Below are 27,363 nucleotides of genomic sequence, written 5' to 3'. Positions count from 1 at the left end.
AAGTCATTACAAGTACATGGTATGCATGTAGCTGACAACAACATGGATATTAGCAAGTGTAGTTGATCTAGTACAAAGCCACAGTGGTAAATTACAGATGTTAACACCAAACACTGCTAGCTGCTATGTGTGGTTTAAAGGGGAAAGGGGAGCCGTGTTTGTATTGTTTTCATAGCTGGCTCTTTTCACTAAATATATAATCTTTTTTCTTTTTCACACATATATTAACAAGCATACCCATGTTCTCTGGAGTCCTTTGACTTGTCATGGCATGTACAATCAACTTCAATCTCTATAGAACTGGCTGTTGCCTTGGAAACACAGTCCCCTTTCTATTCACTTTATAGCACCTTCACTCATACTTGTTCACACATACATACATAAATGTTTCTATTCATCACCAGATGGACTGAGGTGGATGTATATGAGGTGAGCCATAGATATAAAGTGATTGACACCACTGTTGTTGTCTGATATTGTCACATTTTGATTGAACAAGGCCAACTTCTTGGCCCGGGCGTCTCAAGAGACAGAAGGGTTTGTATTGTTTCGCAGTCTCGCTGTTTAAACCTGCTCGTGTGTCGGAGTGTGTGAGTCTGTCGTTGCAAGTGTGCGCCTGTCTTCTTGGACATTATCCCAGAACTGAGATCTGTTTTTCTCATGTCTAGTTGGGAAGAGCAGAGGGAGCACGCTGGGTACCATATGACATTTACTGCCTTAAATGGTGATGGAAAAACAGAGAAAATGACAGCAAGGTGCTTAAAGATAGTCGGTAATTTTCTCTTATGACTCATTATGTTGCTTTGTTTTGCCATTGTGTGGGTTAGATTCTTACATTTAAATGAAAACTGAATGTGAAAATGCAAAGAAATGAAAAGGAGTGGTGAGATATTTTTTGCCCTTTCATAATGTAATTGACAGTGCTCTTGGTTGTTTTATAAGATTGGAGTACTGCCCACATTATGACCAAACAGCAGTGTCTCCACAAGCCCTCAGTCTGTGATTGTCTTTCTAATTTAATCCTCCAATTCTGTGCCTTAATCTCTGTATGATTTCCATTCTCATGTTCAGCTATTGAATACATACAGCAGAAACCATTTTTAGACAGAAAAGCAGCAATATTCATACAAAAACAAGTAAAGGCTCAAAGCAGCACCATGCTCTTATGTGATCGTTCTTGAGGCTCACTGGCTGTCTGTGTGGCTTTTGTTGTCTTTGTAACCAGACACGAGTAGCTAAAGTGCAACAGAATTGGGCTACACAAACAAAACTGTAGGCTTTTTGGTGGAAACATGGCTAGCCCAGTGTAGGTGAGTAGCAAAGATGAGAGTGAGGAGGTCCCATTTCAGAGGTCAATGCACTCATTCATATCAGCTGGGAAGGAGGCTGTGGAATGTTCCAGACAAGGCGTCCATGTCTGAGGGGAGTATTGTGTGATGGAGACTCTGGACTTGACAGTCTGACACTGACTTTTCCCCCTCCAGTGGGAGTCTTTGTGTGATACTAGTTAGTGCACACAAGAGACCCACTGTTTGTTCAGTCAATGACATGAAGTGCATTGAACAGCATCTGTTTCCCCATCTTGAACATGTGGTTTTTGATCATCTTGTTTGAGGCTTGATATGTATGAATCTACATTTAAAGTAAGAATTACAGGCATTTAGCGCTCAACTCTGCAAGCAATACGCTTTTATAAAAAAGGGTTTGGTTTGGCATCCTTAATCATTTTACTGAAGAGACAATTAAAGCAGTGGTAATATCATGTTGGCTCAGCAAATACTTTCAGCTGTTTCTCATATTCAAAAAAGCTGTAAACCCTCACTGGTGCAAATTAAATACTTAGAAACATTGCAGGGAGGGGATGATTGATTACCTGAGAGGATTCTTTGTTCTTCTTCCGTCTAAGATTCAACGCTGGCTGGTTTTTCTTACACTAAGACATGAGTCTTATTTGGGGTTAGTAAGGATGTAGGCCCATGTATAGGTGTTCACTTCTCCTGGGTGGTTGGGGTGTGTAAAGGGGGTGAGGCAATGCCATTGGGGTTAAACGATCCAGTAATACAGGAAATGAAAATGCTTAGATGTCCCATCTACTGTAACGGTGCTGGTAATTATAAAGTATGATTATTTTGTTCTTTTTTTTGCCTCCAAATTAATTCTAAAAATAATTAAGCATATGTTGCGCTCTATGGGAAATTGCTAACAACCTTAAAGTTGTGGTGTGATTATTTTTTTATTGTTGATTAAAGAGAATAAGTGGACAAAAACTATATAGCTTTGGACCGTTAGCTATAGCTTAGCATAAGGACTGAAAGTAAGCGGGGGCTTGTTTGCAGAATCAGTCGATAAAAAGTATATAAAGTAGTCCAAGTTTGGAGGGCAACCACACGAGAGAATCAGTTTACTCCATGAATTTAAGCTAAAAATACCATCTATAAAGTGCTACCCAGGTGATACGTCAGCTTCCCAGCCATTTATTCCTTGTGACTTCCTGGTTCCCCAGACGCCCCAGCTGGAGGTTAGAGATCTTTGAGAACTGACTCCAGTCACACCTTTGGGATTACAGAAGTCAGCCCCTCTCGTTCCTTAGTAAAAGCCTCTCTCTCTCTCTCTCTCTTTATTTCTCTGTTAAGTTGAGGTCTTTCAGCTTTCCAAGACGAGACCAAGGTCAGCGAGTTTCTGCCTTACAAATTCCACTGGGGGCCTAAAAGTGGCTGGCAGTGGTTGGCACAGACTGCACAAAGTGGCCTTTTCTGTTCTGTCTTTATCCCTGAAACTGGACTAATGAACGTTCAGGATCGAAGCATTAATTTGGAATCACACTTAAGCTCATTTGGACTAAAGTAATTAATGCTTGCCTCGTGGCTAAAAGAACTTGTGTCGGGTCAAATTAAAAGAAATCTTTTGACTTAAAGTGTAGGCTACTATTGGCTCTTTGGTTGAACCAAAAGTATTCTCCTTCAGCCAAACACAGTCAATTACACACAGAGTGCTTAGTTAATTCCCTTACCCTTGATTCCTGATTTTATTATTTATTATTTATTTTTCTATGCCATTGGAAACAAATAGAAACATCTAGTTGTCTTACTGTTACCAACATCAACAGGATAATAAAGAGTGTAAAACAAGATCCCAGAGGAGATAGTGTCATATTGATATCAGTGGATGACTGTTTCAGTAGTCTGTCTTATTGTTTCAGGTTATACAATCTTGTTAAACTGGGATAACTTTCTGGAAGCATGGTTTAAGCTTGTGAGATTTGAGATTGAGTGTGTCTGACATGTGAATGACAGCTGGCCTATGAGTGAGAAACCTCTGAGTGACTCTTGCACAGAATTCTTCTGGCTATGAAGCTCTCAAACGCTCACAGTACCTACATTCCCTAATGGGATGAACAGGCAAGGAGAATTGATTAGATGGATAAGGGAAAAAAACGGGCTCTATTTAAATCAGTTAAACATGAATAATTAATCCGTAAATCAATTTGGCGATGTTTGTACTTGACTTATATCAGTAGTTTGCATTGGGATGAGTGAGTTAAGAAAATAATATTTCACATCAGAGCTGTAAAAAAAAAAAGATATACTTGCAAAAGTTGGACTCGGGGTACTATAGGCTCAATTTGCCTGTTCCAAAATGTTTCTCTCAGCGCACAGAAAAGTTTTACACTTTGAAGATGTTTGACTTTATGAGCAGTAATGAGACACTTGTTGTAGTTCACTGCAAGTTCAAGACGGATCCTGTTGGTGCTGTATTTGCCTTCACATGATGTACTTTCTTATCTTATTCAACAAGTCAAAAGCAGCATTTTCTCTCCCAACAATGGCAGTAGGAGAGTATCAAATGCATTGGCATGTAAATCTGCATATTCGTCATCTGATGACTTCTGCTGAGATTCTCGAGCCGCCTGCAGCTTCTTGTATTTTTCAAGCTCTTTAAAGTTTTCAGCTTGAAATATAGAAATGCGTTGGAGTATGAATGATTTGTGTGTACATGCGTCACAGTGACATAAGGCAGTATTAAATGTTAAAGTCAGGAGGCTGAGTGACGATGCACTGAGTCATCGGTGCATGCTGTGTCCTCTCCCTTCAGTCTTTTTCATGTACCGTTTGGTGTGGTGTCTACCTTCATACCTGCTGCTGTTGTTTATCTTAACACATTTTCTGTCTGTCTATTATTTACCAACTCATCCCCTCCTCTACTTTACCCAGCAGGGAAGAAAGCCTGCAAGAGGTAAATGATTAAAGAGGACTGTGTGTGAGGGTGTTTATGTGGATGCCTGACAGCTAAGAGATAAGATTTCCTTTAGATTGGTTATTACAAAAAACAGACCCTTAGGCTCTCTCTCTCTCTCTCTTACACTATGGAGGGCGAGAGAATCTGTCAGCAGCAGTCGGTCCTGTCACCTGTCAACTTCTTGAATTATTTCTGAGAAGAGCTTTGCCTTTCTGAATGATTTTTTGATTCATTTTGCTCAAACAGAGCCTCAAAGCTAAAAATTCTTAACTTTTGACATTTTCCATCTGCAGTAAAGATACAGGAGCAGCTGGTGTTGTGCTGTGAAGCAGTGTCACCTTGGACTCATTGATAAACTTGAAAAATGTCATCAATCAACTAAATCATTTATAGGGGAATCTGAAGCGATGACGTAAGATGACATGGTGCTCTCAACAAGACAGGTGTAAGGTTATATTTATCTGAACCAGGATCAAATAAAATGTAACACAGCTACATCTGACGCCGTAAACAGCTGACAAACACATTCAACATTTCTTAGACGTGTCTGTTTGTTTCAGTTAACCAAACTGATGGACTGAATAATGATACAAAATACTTTATTTCAACACTTTGGTAAAAATAAGGCAAATCAATGCGCATCAGGGGATGTATATGAAAACTCAACATTTGTCCATTACACACCCAAACATTTCAGGGTCTTGATTATTGGTGGTTTTTATCCTCACTACAAATCACAACACTGTAAGAATTTAATCTACAGCCGCTGTATGGTTTGTGATTTGCAGATTTACATGCAGAATTAACCAATATAACAATATAGAAACATCCGGTGGCACAGTGGTTAGTGCACGCGCCCAATGTATGGAGGCTGTAGTCCTCCAAGTGGGCGGCCCAGGTTTGAATCCCACCTGTGGCTCCTTTTCCACATGTCACTCCCCACTCTCTCTCTCCCTGATTTCCAACTCTACCCACTGTCCTTTGACATTTGCTGTAGAGATTTGTTTTTCAACCAGTATTTCCTATATTAATTGAAACTTTGATACACAGTGCTTTAAATATGTTTTTGTACATGTAGGGAAATTAGCTATAGAATTGCATATATTACCCAGAGACAACATTTCCATACTTATTATCAGTGTTCCAGTAGATGTAAACGTTGTGACAGCAACAGCAGCTCATGAATAGATGATTTTGAGGTGCAGCTAATATTTATTTTGATGCTTTGCAGGATCAAAATTTGATTTTTTTCACAAACTGTTGAAAGGTAGAAACACTTGAACCAAAGATGCACAACACCATGGCAGGATAAGAGACATACAAAAATAAAACTTTCAAACTGTATGAAGACTTCTGGGACAAAGTAATGCAATCTCATGCCAAATACATTGTCTAGGAGGCTGAAAAAAACAAGTAACCTTAAAACAATTCTTAAATATTTTTCGAATGCGGATTGGCAGGGTGCAGGAGACTATTTCTCAAACCTGAACTTTAACCGGAATGGCAGGTTAAAGTCCAATACCTTCAATTCATTATGTTCACTGAAAGCCTCCTCCTCACCTTCCTTGCAAAGCAACAGCCCTTCTATCATGTGAGAGAAAAGCTAGCAAGGGAGAGGAAAAAAAGTTAAAGAAAGTGCTAAAAAAAAAAAAAAACAGGAGCAATATGGGTTAGAAGTGGGAGGCGAGACCGAAGTTTTAAATTGAGACAGACAGGAGAGATGAAAAAGAACGAGTGAGGATGAGAGCACAGAGAACGAGGTAACATGACAGAAGGAAAGAGCAACAGTGATCTGCTCAGATGAAAGCCTAAAGCGTAAAAAAAAAAAAAAAAAAAAAAAAACCAGAAGAGGTGTAAAGATGAGGAGTTAAATGGCAGCAGCATATGACACAGATATTTCATCAGGGCCCCTCCAGGGCATCTTATGTGACAAATCTTTGGTTACGAAGCAGGCAGAGTGAGCATATGGTGGTATGTAATATTGATTGCACATGAGTGCCCGTTTCTTGGCGTGGCATAACAGCCCTGCAGTGATTTCATGGCATTTTAAAAACCAGTGTGCTCGCTCCTCAGTCTCTAGTTGGTTTAGCTCATTAAAGATTTAAAAAACAAAAGTGAAACAAGCATCACTTACCCCAAAGTGAGAGAAGAAAATCAAGAGACAATGGGGGATTGAGTGAGGGAAGAAAGCAAGATCAAGGAAAGAGAGAGTGTGTGTGTGTGTTAGTGTGTGTGTGTGTGTGTGTGTGTGTGTGTGTGTGTGTGTGTGTGTGTGTGTGTGTGTGTGTGTGTGTGTGTGTGTGTGTGTGAGTGAGGGGTGAATATTAGTGAAGGAAACATAACGGAAATGATTGATGGAGGGATCAGATGACAAAATAAAAATGTGAGAAAATAGCTCAGAGGAAACTCGGAGGGAAAAAGTAAAAGGCATAAAGGGGCACCCAAAGAAGGAAGTGGGAGAGCTTGCACTTTAACACACCCTTCATAGGTCAAAGATCAAGCTCTTTGAGTGTGTGTGAATAGTTGTGTTTGTGCTGCTAGACATTGCATCTGAATGGGTCTTTGTTAGAGTTGAGTATGTATAGATTTTCAAATCATGCACAAACAGCCAGAGGGGAAGTATTTACCCAGTTTTCCTTTCTCCTGTGAAGCCTATATACCTCTTAGAGTTATCAAGAAATTGAACATAAATTCAGCTGTGCTCTGCCAGAATCTCTGGTGACAGATTTTGTTTTTTTAAACCTCAGCGCATTTCAGAGGCGCTTATTGAACGCGCATCGATTCTGCTGCCTGTTCTCCCTTCATCACCCTCCTGGGATTACTGAGCTTTAAGCCAGTATAGCTCACAGAGAAGCAGTCAACGCTCCTTATTGAGCCGCTCTGTCTCCTACTACACTGATCCAGGATCAGATACCCTTACAAGAATCTTAAGTGCAGCAATTAAACTCTTTTTAAACATACCTTTCTGTGTGGGCGGGGAGGTTGGCAGCATGGGGGTGAGGGGTCTTCTTTGTCCTCGTCTCTCTTCCTGTCCTTCTTGAGTGTCCGGACGTATGAGATTCTCCTTTTAATGCTTCTGTCCTGCTTGCCTGCCTCTGCAGGGACCTGTTTGGTTCTGCTTTGTTGGCCCCGGTTCTGGCTAGACAGGATGAGATGTTCCAGTGCAAGGGGTGCAGGTGTTCCACGCCAACCTGTCTCCAAGTAAACATGAATGCACACACACACAGCTGTGAGCAGCACACATAAACGCAGCAGCAAACCCCAGGTGAGTCTCTCTCTGCCCATGTCCAACCACTATTTTTTAAGTTCCTTTTTGCTTTTTGCTATCCCATTCTCCTTCTTGTCACAGATGTTTCTCTTCTTCTGCCCTCGTCCTCTCTCGTCTTGTCTTCTCTTCTCGTCCAGCCTCTCATTCCCTTCAGGTTCAAAGTCCACCACTACACATAGTGTTGTAAGTTAATGAGCATGTCAAGAACACATTCGCTCATAATATCCAACACATGTGTGCCTGCTGCATCGTGAACGAATGGTTATGTGCTTGCTAGTGTGTGTGTGTGTGTGTGAGTGTGTGTGTGTGTGTGTAAGAGTGTATGTGTGGGTCATGAGACTCTGCACACAGAACCAGAAGTACAATGTGTGCTGCACTCTTTGAAAACTTTTGGGAACTCCCTCCTCACACGCTAATGTTCCCCCCCTTTCCCCAAACACACACGCCCCTTTAATTTGCTTTCTTTTCTTTCTATGAGGATCACATCACACACTCACTCACACACACACCCCTCTGTGGCTCTGCCCCCTCCCTGGGGTTGCCCGTCCCGTCCCGCCTTGCAGACTCTCGGGTTACTTTGTAACTCTAGACATGGGCAGGGCCAGCTGCACGGGTCCATGCAGGTCCTTCTCAGCATCTGCGAACAGGCTGCCTCTCCCATCATGGCAGAGTTTATCCTGGATTAGCAGCATGGATGATATTGCTCATATTTCTTTTTTATTGTTGCAAAATGTATGAAATCTGCAGTTTAAGAGGTACAACTTGGTGTGCATTTGTGTTTGGTTTAGCAAAGCTGTTTTGTCACACAAACATTTCATTATCGCATTTCATAACGCTTGTTGAACATTAGTCTTGCATGAATTGCACAATTTAATCATACAATTAAGAGCACATGTTTTTTTTTTTTTTTTAAATCTTCTTCTGTTTGCATTCCTACACAGATTCTGCTGTTAATGCGACTCCTACGTTTCTCTGGAAACTACACTTTCTCCTGTGTTTTATTTTCCTCGGCATTAATTCTCAAATAATTGATTTGTAAGCCAACACTTGCCTCATTGTGTTCTCAAATTACTTCATTATCTTTGTCATTGATTTCCCTCCAGAGACTGCTAAATCTGCTGTTGTGTTTGAACAAACTGATAATCAGAGCCCCGTCTTGTGTGTCTGCTTAATAAATGTGTTATTGATATTTTACACTAAGACAACACACATCATTTATGGGGAATGCTGAAGCAGATTATATTTGGAAGGAGAAAAGCAGTGTTCACAGATTCACTTTGAGGGGGAGTAAGCTTCACAGATCACCCTGACACAGCTTCATCTTACAGAGGAAATGAGTGATAATGATAAGGCTGTGTCATTCCTGCTCTGTTAGAATCACTGGCGGTCTTTTGTGTTTCGTGGATATAAGCTTTAATTGAGCTCTCTACTGCCCCCTTATGAGGACATAAAATACCTATCTGCTCTCTATATAAATTCATTTATATTAGCATGGGAATTTGAAGCAAAATTGCACCATACTTTGGTGTCTTAGGATACAAAATGTGCTTTTAAACATACAAAGATGTGTAAAGTATTGACAGGGAAGAAGAATATCATAAAGGTATCATAATAGACTAAAATATCACTAAAAGGTTGAAAGGCACTAATTAAGCAATGATTGGTAAATGACAACAATGATGTTAAATAACTCAATAAGACTGGTGCTGATGGCCGGGTTTAGGTACTTTCTAAATCCATCTATATCTGAACTATTTATACGTCTATATATAACAGGTATGAAAACCCTTGTACATCCATTGATCTATTTAATGTAACCCATGCTAGACTTGTGGAGTTTTCCTTGTAGAGGTCAATTTAATTTACTGGGACTGAATATAGTTCTGACCATTTAAAATGATCCTTGATTTAGTTTAAGCATGGACAAGTACCTCCAAGTGAGAATGAAACAGGTTGATGACAGATACCAAGACCAATCTCTACTGCCCTCCAGTGGTAAGTCATGAACACTTCACACTTCCATATAGAACGGGTTATGGCCCAATCTGAACTCTTCAAGTGATGTAGGTCACCGTGTAATGTACCTGCTGTTCGGAGCAACGAGAGGATCAAGAAAGAATGCGCATGTGTTAGTCTGACTGTGACCCGTTCAAGTAGAAATGAGGCAAAGCAAGGACACCTTTGGTTTGTGAACAAACCTCTTTGTGTATTTTTTTTTACACAAGTCTGACTGTAAGGTACAGTGTGTGCTGAAAGGTAGGTACATATATCGTTTAAACTACAAGAATGACCAAAAGGCTGAGAAATAAGCCTGTTAGACAGATGCTGTGTAAATTGAAACCCTCGTTCTGTTGTGGCTTTTTTCAAATTGAACACAGATTTTCCCCTTAGACAGAATTTCACATATTGCAATGATTTGGCTGAAATCCACTGCCACATGGAATGCAAACGTGTCTGTCCTCTTTTTGCCTTTCTTTCCCTTTCTCTCTTTATTTATTTGTTGCCTTCATTTCTTAAACTCTACCCTCCTCTCTTTTCCTATTGTCCAGTGCACACATATATAGGCTCCTCCTTTTTTTGCAGAATGCAAAAGTCAGCGCATTGGTCAAACAGAAGTCAGGCAGAGGCCCACTTTTAACTCGAGAGATAAACCAAAGACAATTGAAGGCACTGCAAGAAGGTAAGCCACTGTCAAAAGAAAGTGTTTATTTTGATGGCAGAAAATCTAAAACATGATAATCTGGCTGTTATCAGTCTGAAAATTTCACAACACAAACTGCACTGAAGATGTCACACATAACAATATCAGCAGCACAATAACACATAATGCTTCCGAGAAGCATTTGTTCCCAGCAGATTTAAAACAGAAAATGTTGACAGAATGAACTCAGCTCACACAATGAGTGTTCCCATGTGTGCTTAAAGGCTAAAAAAAAGGTGAGCTTTACAAACATCAAACTTACCCTCTAGCTCAAAGAATCTAAGATAAAGGCTTGAAGTTGCCCGCAGGTAGGATTAACTGAACGCTATCTTGTAAACAAACAACAGGTCTTCTGATAGTGATGTGGTGTATTCAGGTTTCACAACACTCAGAGTAAACTAGATTTAACTGGCCTGAAATAGATCCATTTGCTCAGCGAAATCAAGGCCTGCTGTTTGCTGGAGACCTGGACACACTTATTTATTGCTCAGTGGGAAGCAGCCATTTGTGACAGGAGCAGGTGAATGTTATGTATATATTATTTTTTAAGTTGAATGCACACTGGCCCTTGCTCAGCCAGAGTAATGCCAACTTAACACCTTGTGCACTGTCATAGTGAACTTATTGCAACCTAGGAAAAAAACATAAGAAACACTTACAACCTGTTTCTCAACCTACTGAATACATTCAGACTGAATAAGAGTATTAACCTCAGCCGGTGACAAAAAATCGGTTTAAGTTTTTCACATTTAGCCAACAATATAGCAGGAGGACAAGGACAATTCTTATCCTAAGTGACACATGATGCTACGTTTTATTAGCTTCCCCCCTAATACCTTAGAAAGCAAAAAGAGGTTGGACCCTAGTAGCGCTATTCACAAAGCCTACTAAGTAAAAGGGTTGCTCTTACTGATGTAATTCTATGAAAATAATATGAATCATGACATCATGAAGAGCATCTTAGTCCTTAAGAGAGCTTCTAATGGGAAAAACTGTCAGGAGTAGTGAAGAGGATTGTTAAAAAGTTTAAGAATTTCTAAAGATGAGGTTAAAACAGTGGAAAGGCGCAGAGATAGGTTTTCACACAAACAATCACAGCACTATTCCAGCCACCTAATATCAATAAGAGTGAAATGACTTATTATTACTTTTGTTGCTAATAAACATGAGAAAACAGATATAAAGGTACAGTATGGAAGGACTCACACACAGAGGTCTGAAGCAAGACAGGAGTCTTAATTGAAAAAATCTTAATGAATTATAGCAAGGCTGAACAGTCAACAAAAATGTATTAAGACCATGTTAAATTTTCTTCAGTGCAAAGTGAGGCATGCATGGTGAGTCCCTCTTAATGTGGTCTACTCCACTGTTCACTGATTCAAGGTTAGAGATTTAGTCCATAACTTGATTTTCATAAAATAGTGTTCATGGTTAATCAAAGTCTAACTAGATTCTCTGACTAGACTAAATGATTTCACTGTCCTATGCCCGTTATCACTAAGAGAAAAATGTGTATTACTTTTTTTTTCATCAACCAATCATAGCTTTTGAAATAATGTGTCATACTTTCCCATAGCAACAGTGTCGACCACGCCTCCTCTAAGAGGTCAAAGTCAGTAGAAGGTTGTGTCAACAGCACATGATTTAGCTCCAATTTTATGAACACCTGTCTGTGGCCTTAATCTACTACTATTGTAAAAATATGTTGTCTATGCAGAATGAGTCTCGTTCATTTTGTGTAAATTATGTATTTGTTTTTTAAATGTTACATCTAACACATTAAAATGACATTTCAAGCTTGCTGCCTTTGTATTCTCTGTTTTTCTCTTTTAGAATACCTTCTTCAGTCATATCTCATTGGTCAGTATCCTATCGGACAGAGCGGGGTTGATGACATGTTAGTGCGATGGCTAAAGCAAACACGTTCATGGTTTGAAATCACATCTACTGCACAAATCAATAATTAATCGAAGTCACCAGTAGGGGCTCTGGCAGAAACAGAGACAGTGAGGTTGACTTGGGGTTTGAGAAACTTATTCACACTTACCCTGGGATTTTTGTGATATTGAGTTAAGTAAAATGGCATACCAAAGTAAAAAATCTGGTGGTTTGGACTACAAGTTGGGTACAATAAGTTATGAGAATCAGAGCAGTTTTTTTCTCATGTGAATGCAATATGCTTCTGTGGTAATAAAATAGGCCATTTGAACTTGAAATATAGAATGGATTTCTCTTTTCAGATGGTGATCAGTCCAGAAGCATTGTAATGATAAATTATTCCCTTCACATATACAACTTAAGAACCTAGAATACTGTATGTCAGTCCCGCTTTATAACAGCATTTAAGCTATCTACATTTAGTATATACTGTATACTGTGACGTCCTGCCTTCTCTGCCTGCATGTGTTTGGTTTGGTTGGGTTTAACTTCCTGGCTCAGCAGCCAATAGATGGTAAATGGTAAATGGACTTGAGCTTGTAGACCGCATGTCACACCTACCCATTCCCACACTGATGGCAGAGGTTGCTATGTAGTGAGACCATCAGAAGTAACTAATCCCATACATACACTTTAATACACCAACGACGAAGCAGCTGGAGCAATTTGGAGTTAAGTGTCTTGCCAAGGACACATCGGACATGTTGCTGCAGGAGCTGGGGATCGAACCCTCGACCTTCTGGTTTAAAGAGTTGAGAGACTCTACCAACTGAGCCACAGCCTTCCAGAGTCGGGAAGGACTTCAGGAAACTGAGTTAATCAGGCCTCAGCTTTTTTTAAGTGGCGTCCACTCTGACATCTCTCTCTCTCCTCTCTTCCTCCACCAGCTGGTTTGGTTTTATTTGCACTTCACTTGACCTACAATTCTACAATTCACTTAGCAGACGCTTTTATCCAAAGCGACGTACATCAGAGAGTAAGTACAACACAAGCAAGGATCTAGAAAAAAGGGAACAATGTCAGTAAGAGGAAACGATCAGCTTTGAGTCCGATTGGACACACAGGTGCTGACAGGAAGTGACCAGAGGCAAAGCACAACATTGAGGGCAGTTCTTAAGAGCTCTAATCAGTATAGAAACCATCTTATAAGTCGTCATTATCAAACAAAAAACCATCGTCACAACCATCATCATCATCAATAATATCAAGACTATCATCATTAAGTTAGTAGGTATTCATGAAAGAGCTGGGTCTTTAGCTTTTTCTAAAAGGTGCAGAGGGACTCTGCAGATCGAATGGAGTTTGGAAGTTCATTCCACCACCGGGGGGCGACAGAGGAGAAGAGTCTAGTCAGAGACTTAGGATCCTGTTGTGAAGGTTGGATCAGACGCCTTTCATTGGCAGAGCGTAGTGGGCGGGAGGGAGTGTAGACCTGGATGAGAGAGTTAAAGTAAGGAAGAGCCGTTTTGTAAGCGAGCAGCAGAGTTTTAAATTTGATGCGAGCAGTAACTGGGAGCCAGTGTAAGGAGATGAACAGCGGAGTGACGTGCTCTTTTAGGAAGGTTGAAGACCAGTCGTGCTGCTGCATTTTGTATCATCTGCAGAGGTTTGATAGTGCATGTAGGAAGACCTGCCAGTAAAGAGTTGCAATAATCAATGAGTGAAGAGCCTGTACCAGGAGCTGTGTAGCATGTTCTGACAGGTAAGGTCTGATCTTCCTGATGTTGTACAGGGCAAATCGACATGACCGGGCAATCGAAGCTACTTGAACCTTAAATGTTAGCTGGTCATCAATCATGACACCCAGGTTCCAGGCAGACTTTCTGAGCATGAGTTTGGTTGTTCCAAGCTGGATCTTGATCTGTGGTTGCATAGAGGGACTGGCTGGGATGAGAAGGGACTCAGTCTTTGAAAGATTAAGTTGAAGGTGGCGTTCATTCATCTTTGAAATTTAAGTGCTCAGCCCAAACAAAGCCTGACAACGACCCACTATCAATATCTACTCAAAGCAATTCTCGATTCACCCACCTAGCCGACAAGACCTTCCTAGTTTTCAGATCAGAGCTTGTTCTGATCTCTTTTGGGTCAGAGATTTACTGGTAAAGATAAAAAACCCATCTTGGAGAGGAAGTGTGGTCAGTTGCGACTCTGGTTGACAGCGAGTAAAAAATAGGGACGACGGTAGGGATGCAGCATGTTGCCCAATTGGAGCATAACTGTGACCTTGTGATGATTATAAACTCAGCTGCTCATTACTACTGTGCTCATGTTGTAAACACCAGGCATATTTACAGCAGCTGTTGGTTTAATTGGCTTTTCAAAAGGTTAATTCTTACAGGGTAACACCTCGGAAGAAATATGGCTCCATGATGTCAGAGACGCAGTGTTAGGCTGTTGATGTTGTGCCAGGCAAGTCAACAACAGAATAAACAGCTATTCTTACATACCAAAGACTAGATGAACATATGAACAATGGACATAGCCATCACAAAGTCTCTGATTGGTTTATTGACCGTTATATGGGAGTTTCTAGTTTGGCATTTTGGTCCTTACTATGCAGCTGTTTTTGGAAGCCAATTTTAGCTTTATATGGTTTGATTCACATTTCCTGAATAGGTTTCAAGCGGACTCTCCAGGAACTAGAGTTTTTGGCAGATTAGCATTTGGCCTCATCCTTATGCTACTCTTGTTACAAACTAACTGTTTACATCACAATGTTAGAGCTCTGCCATCGGTGAGTTCATTCAGGGAAAGACATTGTGTTATTGCTTGTATATTACAGACTTCTTTTTCAATAGATATGTTTGGCAATGTTTTGCCTTTTAAAAAAAAAACGCAAAGCTGCAGACATTTTCCCCTGGAGTTTTGCCTTTGAGGCCACAGCTTCACCCTCTCAGACACTACTGAGGGCATAGCAACACAACACAAACATGGCAAACTAATGCGAGTTTTCACAGTTATTATGTCATTATTATTCCATTGTACTCTAATAAAAGACGTTTTTCTACACCAGCCAAATAAAAAGATAGGCCTAAAAAAAACAAAACACTTGGACAACATTTTTCATTTTTTCATTTCATTTTCTTTCATATTCTCGCCAGTGCATCATAGTAGAACTGCTCAGTGCCTCTTTACTCTTAAACAACACAATATAACAACTGTTGGGGTTAAATGTGAGACTTGTTAAAACAACCAGAGAAAAATAACCAGGTAGGCTAATCCCACTGTGAATTTTACATTTCAGTCTTCTGTCGCAATTAAAACTGATGGTACTTGAGAAAACACTTTAGGATGGCTACATTATATGAAAATAAATGATGTAATTCGGGACGCGCTATAAACCACTAGAAAGGCAAATGAGTGATTTCAAAGAGATGAATAAGAAAGTGGGCTGAGTGAGTGTGCGCGCCCCTCCTACCCCTCACTCCTCTCCGTGAAAGCCACACTCGAACATGATCTGGCATTAAGGCTCGGGATCCCTTTGGCAGCTGTAGGAGAGAGACGCAACCGGGAGCCTCGAGGCACAAACTCGTCAGAAAATGACCGTGGAGAGAATATTCGACGAGCTTGGACATTTCAAAAGGTAGGCTCTCAGATGCATCTGTACTCTTTGTCAAGTCTTTACTAAGTTGGTGTATTTATTATGGCACCAAGCTGTGAAGATTTGGAGTAGTTGTTAACATCTAAAGTTATTTTTATTCCATCGTACAAAATCGTTTTTGAAAACAAACAATCCAAACAACATTGGAGGTCATTTCCTTTACATGCCACTTTACTTTGATTTTGAACAGTTATAGCCCAACTTCTTGTTCTACCATATGGCTATGATTAATGAAGGCTCAGTCTTCACTTTTGTGTACTGTGTGGCGATTTTTGGAATATAATGATGTAGCATTTCAATTGTTATTAGAACTGCTTCTCCATTTGAAGTGATGATGAAACACGTCTTAACTGTAGTGTACTAAAAATCAAAGCTGCCAGAGTGTAACTATTTCAGGGAAAATAAAGGCAACACTTTAAAGGCTGTTAAAGGCTTTATATGCGATTTTTCACACTTAAATATAATAGAAATCAAGTATATCCTCTGAAAATAACTCTGTGAGTAATGACTGTCTACAATGGGTGAAACACCCGAGTCCCACTGTCTGTGATGTTTTCCGAGTTCTATCTTCAGTTTGTTGACATTGCCAGGACGGCCGGCTGACTCCTCCCCCAAATAAAAGTTGCTTAATTGAGGGACTAGAGAAAAGAAGAGTAACATAGGCTACTGTACTCACTGCTGAACTGTGTTTCTAGATCACGCTCATTTCGGGTAAATTTACATGCAGTGTGAAGATAGGAGCATAATAAAGATTGCTAGCATTTGGCATAGCAAGTTGTTTTGGTTTCATGCTGGTGCTCATCTGCTGGATCAAAAAATCACATATAAAACCTTTAATAAAGAAGCATAGCTTCTCTTATAGCAGCCATTCAAATTGCCGCTGTTTGTGATTCTCTTAAATTTTTATTTTTTAGCTGAGCCAAATCGGCTAGCCTATATGTATTTATTATGGGACGCAGTGTAAAGATGACCATTGTTTGCTCAGCTGCCATATCACTCGTCATCACTTCTTCACCTCTGGTTTAAACAGATGTTTAATACATTTTCTCTCCCTCTAGGTTTCAGGCATGTCTGTACTTTGCTGCAGTCTTTCAGGCCGTAGCCTGCGGGATCCACTACCTGGCCTCCGTCTTCTTAGTGGAGACCCCAAACTTTGTGTGCGGCGTGCCCAGCAACATCACAGACGTGCTGTACGGTAACCTGACAGGATCTAGTCTGACGGACCTCCTGCCAGCCTTCAAGGAGGCGATGGGGCCTCTGGTGGTGAGGACGGCCGAAGGAGAGCAGTGGGAGCTCAGCCAGTGCCACTGCGCCCTACGCACCAACCCAACACACTTCACGTATGACTTTGACGGCAACAAAACGGTGGAAGCCTGCAATGGAAACTTTGTTTACGACCGCACTGAGGTTTACCAGAGCATCGTGACGGACTGGGACTTGGTGTGTGAGAATGGGTGGCTGGCCAAACTGTGCCAGCCCACCTTCATGCTCGGGGTGCTGGTTGGAGCGCTCGTGTTCGGGGACATCGCTGACAGGTGGGCAGAGTTGTGAGAAGGAGTTGGTGGGTACAATGGCAGAGAGAAATAACACTTGAAGGTAAATTATAGCACATAAGGCACATGGAGTAAAGGTTCACCTTATTAGGAAGTTGTTCACCCTTGTGCCAAGACCGGATACTCTTTATATAGCCTTAGGAGACACTTATTCCTCAACATGATGACAACATTATCTCTCGTGTCAAGTGGCACAAGAATACTAATATAGTTAACTCATAGGCAGTACACGTATGAAAGAAGTGATGAGTGTGATAAACTGGTAAGAAAAGTGGATGATGGGACTGGAGGAATATCTTGGGACACTTTGGAGGGATCAGGTGACTTGGCCTAGATTTATACGAGTTATGCATAGTTTGGCTCGTGGCTGACCTGATTGACAGGCGGGCACGATGTAAAAGCTTGTCAAGAGGCTTAAAACTAGCCTCAGGTCCAGCTCTCTGTCGATAGGTTGACTGAACGTTAGGGTGAGACAGCATTTCCAGCCATCGACAGGCTTCCAAAGCTGTCGCAGTAACAGATGACTGACGTCACTCTGGCTTTGTCCACTGTGATGCCCAATCATCTTCAAGAGTTAAAATAGAAGACGCTGAAGATAAAGTGCTGATGACTGTATGTTTTTTTTGTACGAGTTGACCATCATCACAGCCCCCACACATTGTTACATCCTTTAACATGTTTGAAAAAAACTCTTGAAAACCCGCTGGTTCTCTCAGTTTATGGACTTGGTTAACTGTGTAGTCTTTATTTGTGTGTTCTGATGTAAAGTGTCCTCAGGTCCCTTGAAAGGCATATTTAAGCTATTATTATTATTTTTTTTTTTTTTGGGGGGGGGGGGGGGGGGGCTTTTTGTGCCTTTAATGGACTGATAGGACAGTGGATAGAGGTGGAAATCAGGGAGAGAGAGAGGGGATTAACATGCCGGAAAGGAGCCACAGGCTGGATTCAAACCCGGGCCGCCCGCGTTGAGGACTACAGCCACCATACATGGGACGCGCGAGCTAACCACTGCACCACCAGCGCCCCATTCGAGCTATTATTAACATTATCATTTAAGAATATTGGTGTTAGACTTCATCTCTGCCTGATCTACACAAAAATATCTACATTTCCAACCAAAAGTTGATCGCATCACAGCTAACATTATAAGGAGTAGCTCAGTGGCCTTAAAATGTCCTTTTTGTACCTGAAACTTTATTTAATCAGTGATATTTAACATGCAATGCCTCGGTTATAATATTCATCTAGTGACACCTTGCTTACAGCATTATACTAGAGTGCTGCACCTGAAAGGCCTAACACATCTTTGACAAAGAAATGACAATATTTAATACATAAACTCTCTTTCTCACTGTCTATCACCCTCTGTCTCTCTTCCTCTCTCTTCCTTGGGTGCCTCCCTCCTCCAGAGTCGGTCGCGTGAGGATTCTGATGTTGACCAGCCTCTGTCAGTTTGGGCTCGGGGTGGCTGTGGCGTTCTCTGGAAACTATTATTTCTTTATGGTGCTGCGCTTCCTCCTCGCCATGGTGAGTACAGAGTGTATTTATGCCTACATACTGTATGTATCATATGTGCTCTTGTTTTTGGATGCCAATTTCGGTGCACTGAAGGAATCTCACAGTAGTTGCGGTGAAATGTGTTTTGAGTAAGAGAACCTAGAAAATGCACTCTCTGTGTAATTAAGTGTCCAATTTCCTCTCTTATTCAATCTCCAAAGTTTTCTTTAGTACATTTAGAGCCGCCTCCTTTTAGTCATCCTGCAGTCCCGCCAACATGCAAACCATCAACAGATGTCTGCTCCAGTTGTAAAATACAAGGCTATATCTAGAACTGTGTAACTATAGGTTTACGTACAAAGTATTTTGCCAAAATCTGTATAGTATTTTTTTTACTATGACTTACATAAGGAAGAATAGCTAATTATGTAGTAAAAGCATTCAAAAAGGATTTCAATTCAGGGAATGAAATAAATTAGAACATAACATTTGTCATATTTATGTTATGCGTTAAATATCTAAAATATAAACATCAAAACAAAAACAGATCCCAAACTGGTGAGGGTCAGTTGGTGCAGCATTAAATAAAATACATTCACAGACCCCATGTTCACAGAACACAGTGATAAGATGTTAAAACAATAGTCGAGTTCTGTTTACATGTATTCACGTTCATTTTTTCTGTGTGTATGGTAATGCATTAAAAGCATGTTTACTAGGCAAAGGAAGGAAGTCATTACTCCTTCAAGTCCACATGGTAGTAAAGTTGTTCTGAAAGAGCCACTACAGTCGCCCCACTGTTTGACTCCTTCTGGCCTTCTACCCCCCCACTCCCCCCCCACTCCCCCCTCTGTCCTCCACAGCTACAGCTGTTGCTTTCACATAGAATCAAACTTCAGATAGTGTACACTCTTACTGCCCAGCTACATTTCACACAGCAAAGAATCAGTCTGCTATTAACTCTGACAAAGAAAACTACATGTGCGTGTCACAGATATATCAACTCATACTGTAACTGTAAATTATAAGCAGTCCGGTGATTCTTTCCACAGATATTGTAGAATCATGCAAATGGTCAGAAGTGATCCCTATGTAGTTTAATGATAGTGTCAGTTTTCTACTTTATAGCAAGCATGTAACGTTTAAGAGAAATCTGACATTGAGATGATTGCATTTGATTGTTTCAGTAGGTCATCTGATTCTGTATCAACAATAACTTCATTTATTTCAAGCAGGAGAGACTCAAGTAAGAGTGTACATTTTTTTATACAGTTTGAGAAAAGATATGCAATTTCTTTGGCGACTAGACTCCGTCATGATGACGACATGCACTCAGAGGTGTAGGGAGGCTGACAGCAGGATAGGATGACCCCCCCCCCCCCCCCCCCCCCTTATGTACTGTAGATACTTGTGTGTGTGGTGATAGAAGAATGCAGGATTTGATGAGGAGTGGGTTTCTGAGGCTGGATCTAAACTCTGCTTAGCTGGAATGGAGGTGACTGGGGCGGAGGAGGGTCGCAGCGACAGCAAGGAGATGGTGGAAGTGGTAGAGAGGGAGTGGCTAAGTTGATTGAAGAAGAAGTTAAATGAATGTGTGAGAGAATATAACCAGTCTTGTTTGAACTTAAGCTGAGCGCCAATAACAAAAGGGCAGCTAATTCTTCTTCCTGCTCCTGTTTGTTCGTGGACAGTTTGATGTATGTTGTGTCACTGTGTTGGAAATCATACACTGAAACGAGCAAAACCAGTAAACCAAATATAAATGAATGAATACATTAATTAAAGGAAAAAGTGATAATAATCTATAATATACTCTGGCAAAATCTGTAAGCAAACTTTAAATACATTTCGCTCCCGTACTGTAATTTTATGATTCTCTGATTTCAGTATGTGAGTTAAAGGAATTCCAAGGGCCTTTTACAAGTCTAAAATATTTAACATCCAAACACTGTGTCAGAATCACCTCAACAAAAAAGCACAAAGACCTCTTAAATGCAGTTCAATAAAGACCCCTAAATTACCAATACATTATTCAAGCTGCTTCATTAACGGAACATTTTTCTTCATTCCCTGTCTTTCTTGCCTCTTTGCATCTTTCAATCGTCTTTCATAACTTTTCCTTTTCTCCTTCCATCTCTGCTTTCTTCAGGTGTCCAGTGGCTACCTCGTGGTGGTGTTTGTCTATGTCACAGAGTTCACTGGCACCAAGGTGCGAACATGGACCTCCATGCATGTGCACGCTGCCTTTGCCGTCGGCATCATGGTGGTGGCTCTGACCGGCTACCTGGTGCGGGTCTGGTGGATCTACCAGATCATCCTCTCCACCTGTACCTCCCCTTTTCTCTTCTTCTGCTGGAAGCTCCCCGAGACGCCTTTTTACCTGATGGCAAAGGGCCGTTATAAGGACGCTCAGTTCCTGCTGGACACGATGGCCCGTGTGAACGGCATTCAAAGCAGGGTGAAGGTGGAGGAGCTGCTGGAGCCGGAGGAAAAGGAGAATGGCAGACCTCTGCTGGAGGAGTCGGAGGGGAAGGCGACACAGTCTGAAAAGAAGCTGTCTATCCTGGATCTGTTCGGCACCTGGAGGATGGCGGGCCGGACGTGCACGGTGTGGGCCATCTGGTTCATTGGAAGCTTGGGCTACTACGTGTTCTCTTTGGGCTCTGTCAACCTCGGAGGAAACCAGTATGTTAACCTCTTCCTTGCTGGTAAGTGCACTCTGCATTAAGAAAGCATGAAACAGGTTGTTTTGAAACAGCTAAATCATACAATGTCATTTTGGGTAATCCATTTGTGTGTTTATTTGTGTTTTGATTTGGATCAACTCTTTGCAAATGCTATTCTTATTTCAAAACGTTTGCTTTTAAAGGCAAAGTGGGTTTGTGTTTCTGTGTGTTTCAGTGTGTGAGCAGGTAGCCTGTTTAATCGAATAACAAAGCCACCTCTTCCCTTGCAAACAAACAGGCCTCTTAGCAATGTTCATTCCTGTTTACCAAGCTGAAAAGGGTCCTACTGGAGAATCTCCACTGTAATGCTATTTACTGTTTTTGTAATGTATTATAAAATATCATGTTCACCATTGGCTGAACTTTGCTGAAGTATTGTTGTTATTTACGACCTCTGGTTTGTCTTTGTTTACTGTTTTGTTTCTTGTAACTGAGCATTAAAATAAGCCTGAGAACAATTAAGTAAAGCTACAGCTCTTCATCTGAAAGATGAATACTTCCCCTGAAGTTTTTATCTAATAAAGAAAATTAGATTTGTACTGTAATACATATTTTGGTAAACATCTCAAGAACTGATGCACTGCTTATTTAATGTTGTGTTGAAAGCAGACTTTGTTCCCAGGCCATTTCCCAGTATCAACTTTAGACTGAACATGATAAATACTGTGCTTGAAACTAGACATGCTTGGGAACTAATTTGTGCCAAAGCAGATGATGATAGCATTAATAACAAAAAATAAACATACTAAATAGGTACTTTCTCTTGATGACTCTTGCGTAATGCTGTAATGTAATTTATGTCTTCTGGTTTCCAGCAGGAACAAATATTATCTCCAACTATGTATTCAGAGACTTAGAGTAAAGTACACTTTTGGAGGCTGAGCTTGACCAACATTTCAGCCAGTTATTGGCGACCCCTCATACAGAATGTGATCTATGTGTGTATAGGCTACGATAACCTCTGACTGAGAGCTGTTGTCGCTGGCTGATTCCAGGTGCTGTAGAGATTCCCTCTTATCTGGTTGGCTGTTTTGCAATGGACCGGATTGGCAGGAAGAATACTTGTGTCCCAGCTCTGCTCCTGGCCGGGATCGCCTGTATGCTCATCATTGTGGTTCCTTCTGTAAGTACTCGCAGTGTATTTTCTTGATGCTAACCACCTTTGTGGGGTCCCCTGAAGACATCATCAAAACAGCTGTTTCTGTGGGAGTGTAAACCAACTACAGACCTAAATATTGCAGTGAATATTTAGCTCTTCAAATCATAGTTTGTAACAAGGCTTCTATTAAAAATTGTTTAACGCAGCTAGATTATTAAAAATCGTGCCTAATATGAAAACACCCTGAGGGGTGGCAACCCCCCCCCCCATTGTAATTAGCCAATTGGCCACCCTTGGTGATACCCAATGTTCCCAATGCTATTATTGGCTCTTTGCTCAGACAGAGTTGGGACTTAAGTCAAAAAAAAGTCTGGACACAACCCTGCTTCTTTTGTTCTCACAGTCTTCTTTGTTTTTACTGAACTGTGTAGATCCTCCTATCATATCAAGTTGTGACTGTTATTTAATGGGAACCATGTGTAAGGATATTGGAATAAGCTAACTGTAATATGGGGCTATTTCTGAACTGGCACAAATTGTCTGAACGTCGAGCTCTTGAGTTTGTTGTCATGACATTGTCCACAGTAATAAAACTCTTGTTACTTTATTTGATATACAACACATACAGTTCCAACTTTTTATGTTCTGATCCCTGACCCAATTTGCATTGCTTATGGTTGGCCTGGCAAACAGCTGCTTCGTAATTTCCAAGTAAATATAACCTTTGACATGGAAAGCCATTCTAAACCGAGTGGTCTACAAACAGAGTTGACACAGGGAGCTGAAAAATAGCAGCTTGGAGACAGAGGAGACAGCAATGACAGAGAGTCATCTATGTAGCTCTTACTCATATACTCATATACAGATTTACTCTCACATACCTGTGTGTAACTTTAAAAAAACAAAAAAACTACATGGACAAATGTGTGTGCAAACGTGCCATGTGTCAGACAAAAATAAATATGAAAGAAGAGATTCATTGTGGAATAAGTATTAAGAAGAATGATTAAGTAGAATAGTTGTTTAAGGGACAGTTGCTTAGAAACAGGACTTAGATACAGTGGACATTATTATGTTACCCGATGAGACCTTTCACCAATAGCTAAGTCCAGCTAGCTTGGCAGTGTTATGAGAAGGATAGCTTATCTTCACAGCTCTTCCTTCCTAGTTGCTTCACTCTGCTGTTACATTGTTTATGCAGTCCATTTTTTTAAACTTCCTCTGCCATCTGTGTCTTAATAATGTCTCAATTTATCAGTATCTTTTTAGACTCAGCACATATTTTATGTGTGTTGAGGGTGAATCATACTCTGATGTCATCATTATTTCATTAGGATCATTTTACATTTGAAGAAATATTCTTTAAACTGTCAACAGAAGAGACAATAGTACCCAGTCTAATGTTGTTTCTATTGCTGACTGGCTACAGTCAGAAGACTGTTAGCTTAGCTTACCATAAAAAACTGAAAATGGGGGAAACAGCTAGCTTGACACCATCTAAACAGAATGAACCTACTAGCACAAGCTCACTAAATAAAACGTTAAATCTAAATCTAAATCTGCTCCCTAACTGCTAAGCTAAGCTAACAGGCTGCTGACTATGCGGTTTGTTTAAATCTATCCCCCATCCTCCATTCTTACACTAGTGCTCACACACAAAATACTAACATGAAAATCATGCACGTACAAATATTAAAAACAACCATTCCATAAAACATGTAACTTTTAAATACATCAGTATAGAATTTGTATATGCAGTTTTTTTTAAATCTACAAACACACACGTTCACGTACAGTTTAAACACATGCTAAACACTCTTTTATTAGATCAGACAAGGATGGTGCTCTTTGCTGCTGTTTTAAACTTGATTATAATTGGAGAATTATAAAAAGTCTGAAGGTCAAAGGTCAGTTGTGTACGCTTTAGTGTATCAATCATTTTTGCAGCAATGCAGAAATGTATGTCCTTAAGAATTATGTTTTCTTTTAAATTTAAACATACTGAAGTTATAGTTTAAGCCAGTAAACACTGACCAATTAACTTTGTTGTCCACCACCTATTGCCCCATTTCCCACAGGACATCGAACCTCTGGCTATTGCCCTCAGCATGACAGGAAAGTTTGCAATCGCCATTGCATTTGGTCTCATCTACCTGTACACCTGTGAGCTTTACCCCACTATCATCAGGTGAGGACAAACATACTTTAATCACACAGAAACTTTAAAAACCCCATACAACATAGTTTGACTGTATGAAAGCCTGTTTAATCACAGCTGCAGATATATTGCACTTTTCCAAAACTAGAAAGTAAGTAAAGTACAGTAATCGATTCTTGTTTGTGTTGGTGGTGTTCCTCGCGTCTGTATTATCCCTCCAGGTCTCTGGCAGTGGGTAGTGGGAGTATGATGTGCCGTGTTGGCAGTGTGGTGGCACCTTTCTGTGTGTACCTGTCTGACATCTGGATCTACCTTCCTCAGGTATACTGCACAAGTTCTCTTTAAGCTCCAAAGCCAGACATTATTTAATGTAGAATTCTGGGTTTCTAACCTTTTTATCCTGTTCCTATTTGCTATAATATTTAGTTAAAAGCGTGTCCTGACTCCTGGTGAGAAAAAAAACGGACTAATTGCGTTTTGCTTTCATCATAATCTTCATGTAGCTCATCGTTGGAATCCTGGCCTTTATTATCGGAGTGCTGACATTGTTGTTGCCGGAGACCCTGGGCAAACCTCTAACCACCACCTTGGAAGAGGCGGAAGCTTTGGGACTGGAGCCCAGCAAGAAGAGCTCAGCGCAGGGCAGTAAATGTGCTGAGGAGGGGCTGGAGATGAATAAACATTAAGCTGGAGCCTGAGCTGAGAGACTCTTGTGGAGAAGATTTGCGGATACAAAACAAGGGAAAAGAGAGGAGGTGAAGCCTGCCGCAAAATAGTAATGTCATTGATTCGCTTTATATTGATGCAAAAAAATAGTAGAAAAACACACTTTCCTCAGAACTTGTTGAAATGTGTTAGTTGACAATTTATTCTGCCAAATGACCAACAGTTTGATACTTAAAGTGTCTTTACACATTACAGAATTGCTCCTGCATGCAAAACAGATTTCAGCAATGAAACAGCCAGTGACAGATGAGGTGCAATCACAACATTTAGGAACTAAATGTGCGTGAGAAAATCATGTGCCATATGTATGAGTCTCCAAGACCAAGGAAACATGAAGGATTGTAAAAGGTTATTTCACTTTATAAGAACGTCAGTCTTATTTTTTGCAGTTTCAATTGTTATATCTTTAAATATGATTACTTAATCAAGTGACATAGCAGGAACACAGTACTGATGCAGGTCAGAGCTGGAAATGAGAGAGTAGAGGGAGAGACCGGAGATCTTGCACCTTAAATAGAAGGCCAATTGGAAGGAGGTGCTGTCAGCTGATTGTGGATAGTGATGCATGTCAAGTGTGAAAACAATGCCACTTGAGTTGTATCCTTGAACTAGTTTGGGTGATAATTTTACTCTGTGCCTTTGTTGTCTCTGTAAAAACTCTTTACAAAACAACTTAAAACTGAGACCACCAACTCAGGTTTTTAAATCTGCAAAAGTGAGACCCAGGTTGTATTGACATGAAATCTTAATTCTGTTTACATGCTGAGATAACTCACTTAGTGTAAGTGCTGATCATGGCTGTGCTCCTCTTTTTTTGTATTCAAATTTTATGGATGCAATGTTTCTCAAAAACCGAATTGAATTTACAACTGACACTGCTGCCATTTTCCTCTGATCAATTCCTTTGAATTTGGTTAACTGACATATTCATTATAATTTCACCACTTCTTGATGGATCAACAAGCCATGTTTCAAGTTTAAAAAAAACATGTTTGATAACTCAGCTACAATCAGACAACAGCTTTCATTAGCATTTACCTGTGGCTTAAACCTAATATTAGTGTTTGGTAGTGCAAAACAACACAATGGAAAAGGTCTTAGCTTTAATGCTAACCTCATGAAATTATTGCTAGGAAGTGGTTAAATGCTAGCATTACCTGTCGTCTTTAAAAGCTATCAGGTAATCAAATATGGTGTTGACTAACAACCTTGAACACAGCTGCCTTATTTTTGAGACCTTTTTTGTCATTTAAAACTTTTAAAATCTCAAGGCATTCATTGTGGCTATCACTGTGAATTTATTGTAACTCAAACCTACCTTTATGTTTTCTGACATTAACCTCAATTTGTTCTCATTTATGATGCCATTGCGTAGCTTTCATCTAAGGTAAGTGTTTGTTTGTGTGAGTGTGTTAGTGTGTTTGCATGTTTTAGTAACAACAATAGTTGATGTCTTAGATTTCTACTTTCAGATTAAGATGCTGGAGACGCTGAAGGAAATATACTCAGAAAAAAAATACAACAGTACTGTATGTTCAAGAGCCTCAATGTGAGCTCCAAGAAGTTTGGACCAAAGGAAGGAATTTTACCACAGCATTGTGGTAGAGCTGTAGTCACCTACTTTGCAATACTGTATTGATTTATTGATTTGTTTATTTTTCATATTGAAGACTAGCACTAGTGGTGCTTTATTTTTGAAGGAGAACAAAAAAAATCATGACAATCAACTGGCATCATTACAGACGGTACTCAGGTTCAGTTTTCCATTCTGAACAGTTTTACTACCAACAACAATGTTTTTTATTTCCTTGTATGGTTTTGCTTTTATCATGGACAAATAAACAATTTAGCTAAAATAAA

At 40.3% G+C, this 27,363-nt stretch overlaps 2 protein-coding genes across 2 annotated transcripts in view; one reads left to right on the top strand and one right to left on the bottom strand.

Annotated features, from left to right (window-relative positions):
- Positions 1-7,894, bottom strand: part of mettl24 (methyltransferase like 24) — a 38,372-nt gene extending 30,478 nt beyond the window's left edge. Inside the window, exon 1 of the mRNA XM_029277147.2 lies at positions 7,198-7,894. Coding sequence (XP_029132980.2) covers positions 7,198-7,521 — 324 coding nt within the window. The 5' untranslated portion in view covers positions 7,522-7,894. The remainder of the gene's footprint in view (positions 1-7,197) is intronic.
- Positions 7,895-15,582: 7,688 nt separating this feature from the next.
- slc22a16 (solute carrier family 22 member 16) lies at positions 15,583-27,363 on the top strand. The gene is made up of 8 exons (XM_020632899.3): positions 15,583-15,726; positions 16,803-17,279; positions 18,707-18,824; positions 20,944-21,502; positions 22,516-22,643; positions 24,698-24,807; positions 24,999-25,098; positions 25,281-27,363. The coding sequence occupies exons 1-8, from the start codon at positions 15,683-15,685 to the stop codon at positions 25,461-25,463; spliced, it is 1,719 nt and encodes a 572-aa protein (XP_020488555.1). The 5' UTR covers positions 15,583-15,682; the 3' UTR covers positions 25,464-27,363.

The sequence above is a fragment of the Labrus bergylta genome, chromosome 15 (genome assembly GCF_963930695.1).
Source record: "Labrus bergylta chromosome 15, fLabBer1.1, whole genome shotgun sequence".
Taxonomy (NCBI): Eukaryota; Metazoa; Chordata; class Actinopteri; order Labriformes; family Labridae; genus Labrus; species Labrus bergylta.
The sequence above is the reverse complement of the archived record's forward strand: the minus strand, read 5'-3'. Positions and strand labels throughout refer to the sequence as shown.

Bases quoted from the DNA above. Each gene is read 5' to 3' on its own strand.
- slc22a16 (XM_020632899.3), top strand. From the start codon at position 15,683: ATGACCGTGGAGAGAATATTCGACGAGCTTGGACATTTCAAAAG. The intron at 15,727-16,802 runs GTAGGCTCTCAG...CTCTCCCTCTAG, and splicing joins GAGCTTGGACATTTCAAAAG to GTTTCAGGCATGTCTGTACT. The intron at 25,099-25,280 runs GTATACTGCACA...ATCTTCATGTAG, and splicing joins TCTGGATCTACCTTCCTCAG to CTCATCGTTGGAATCCTGGC.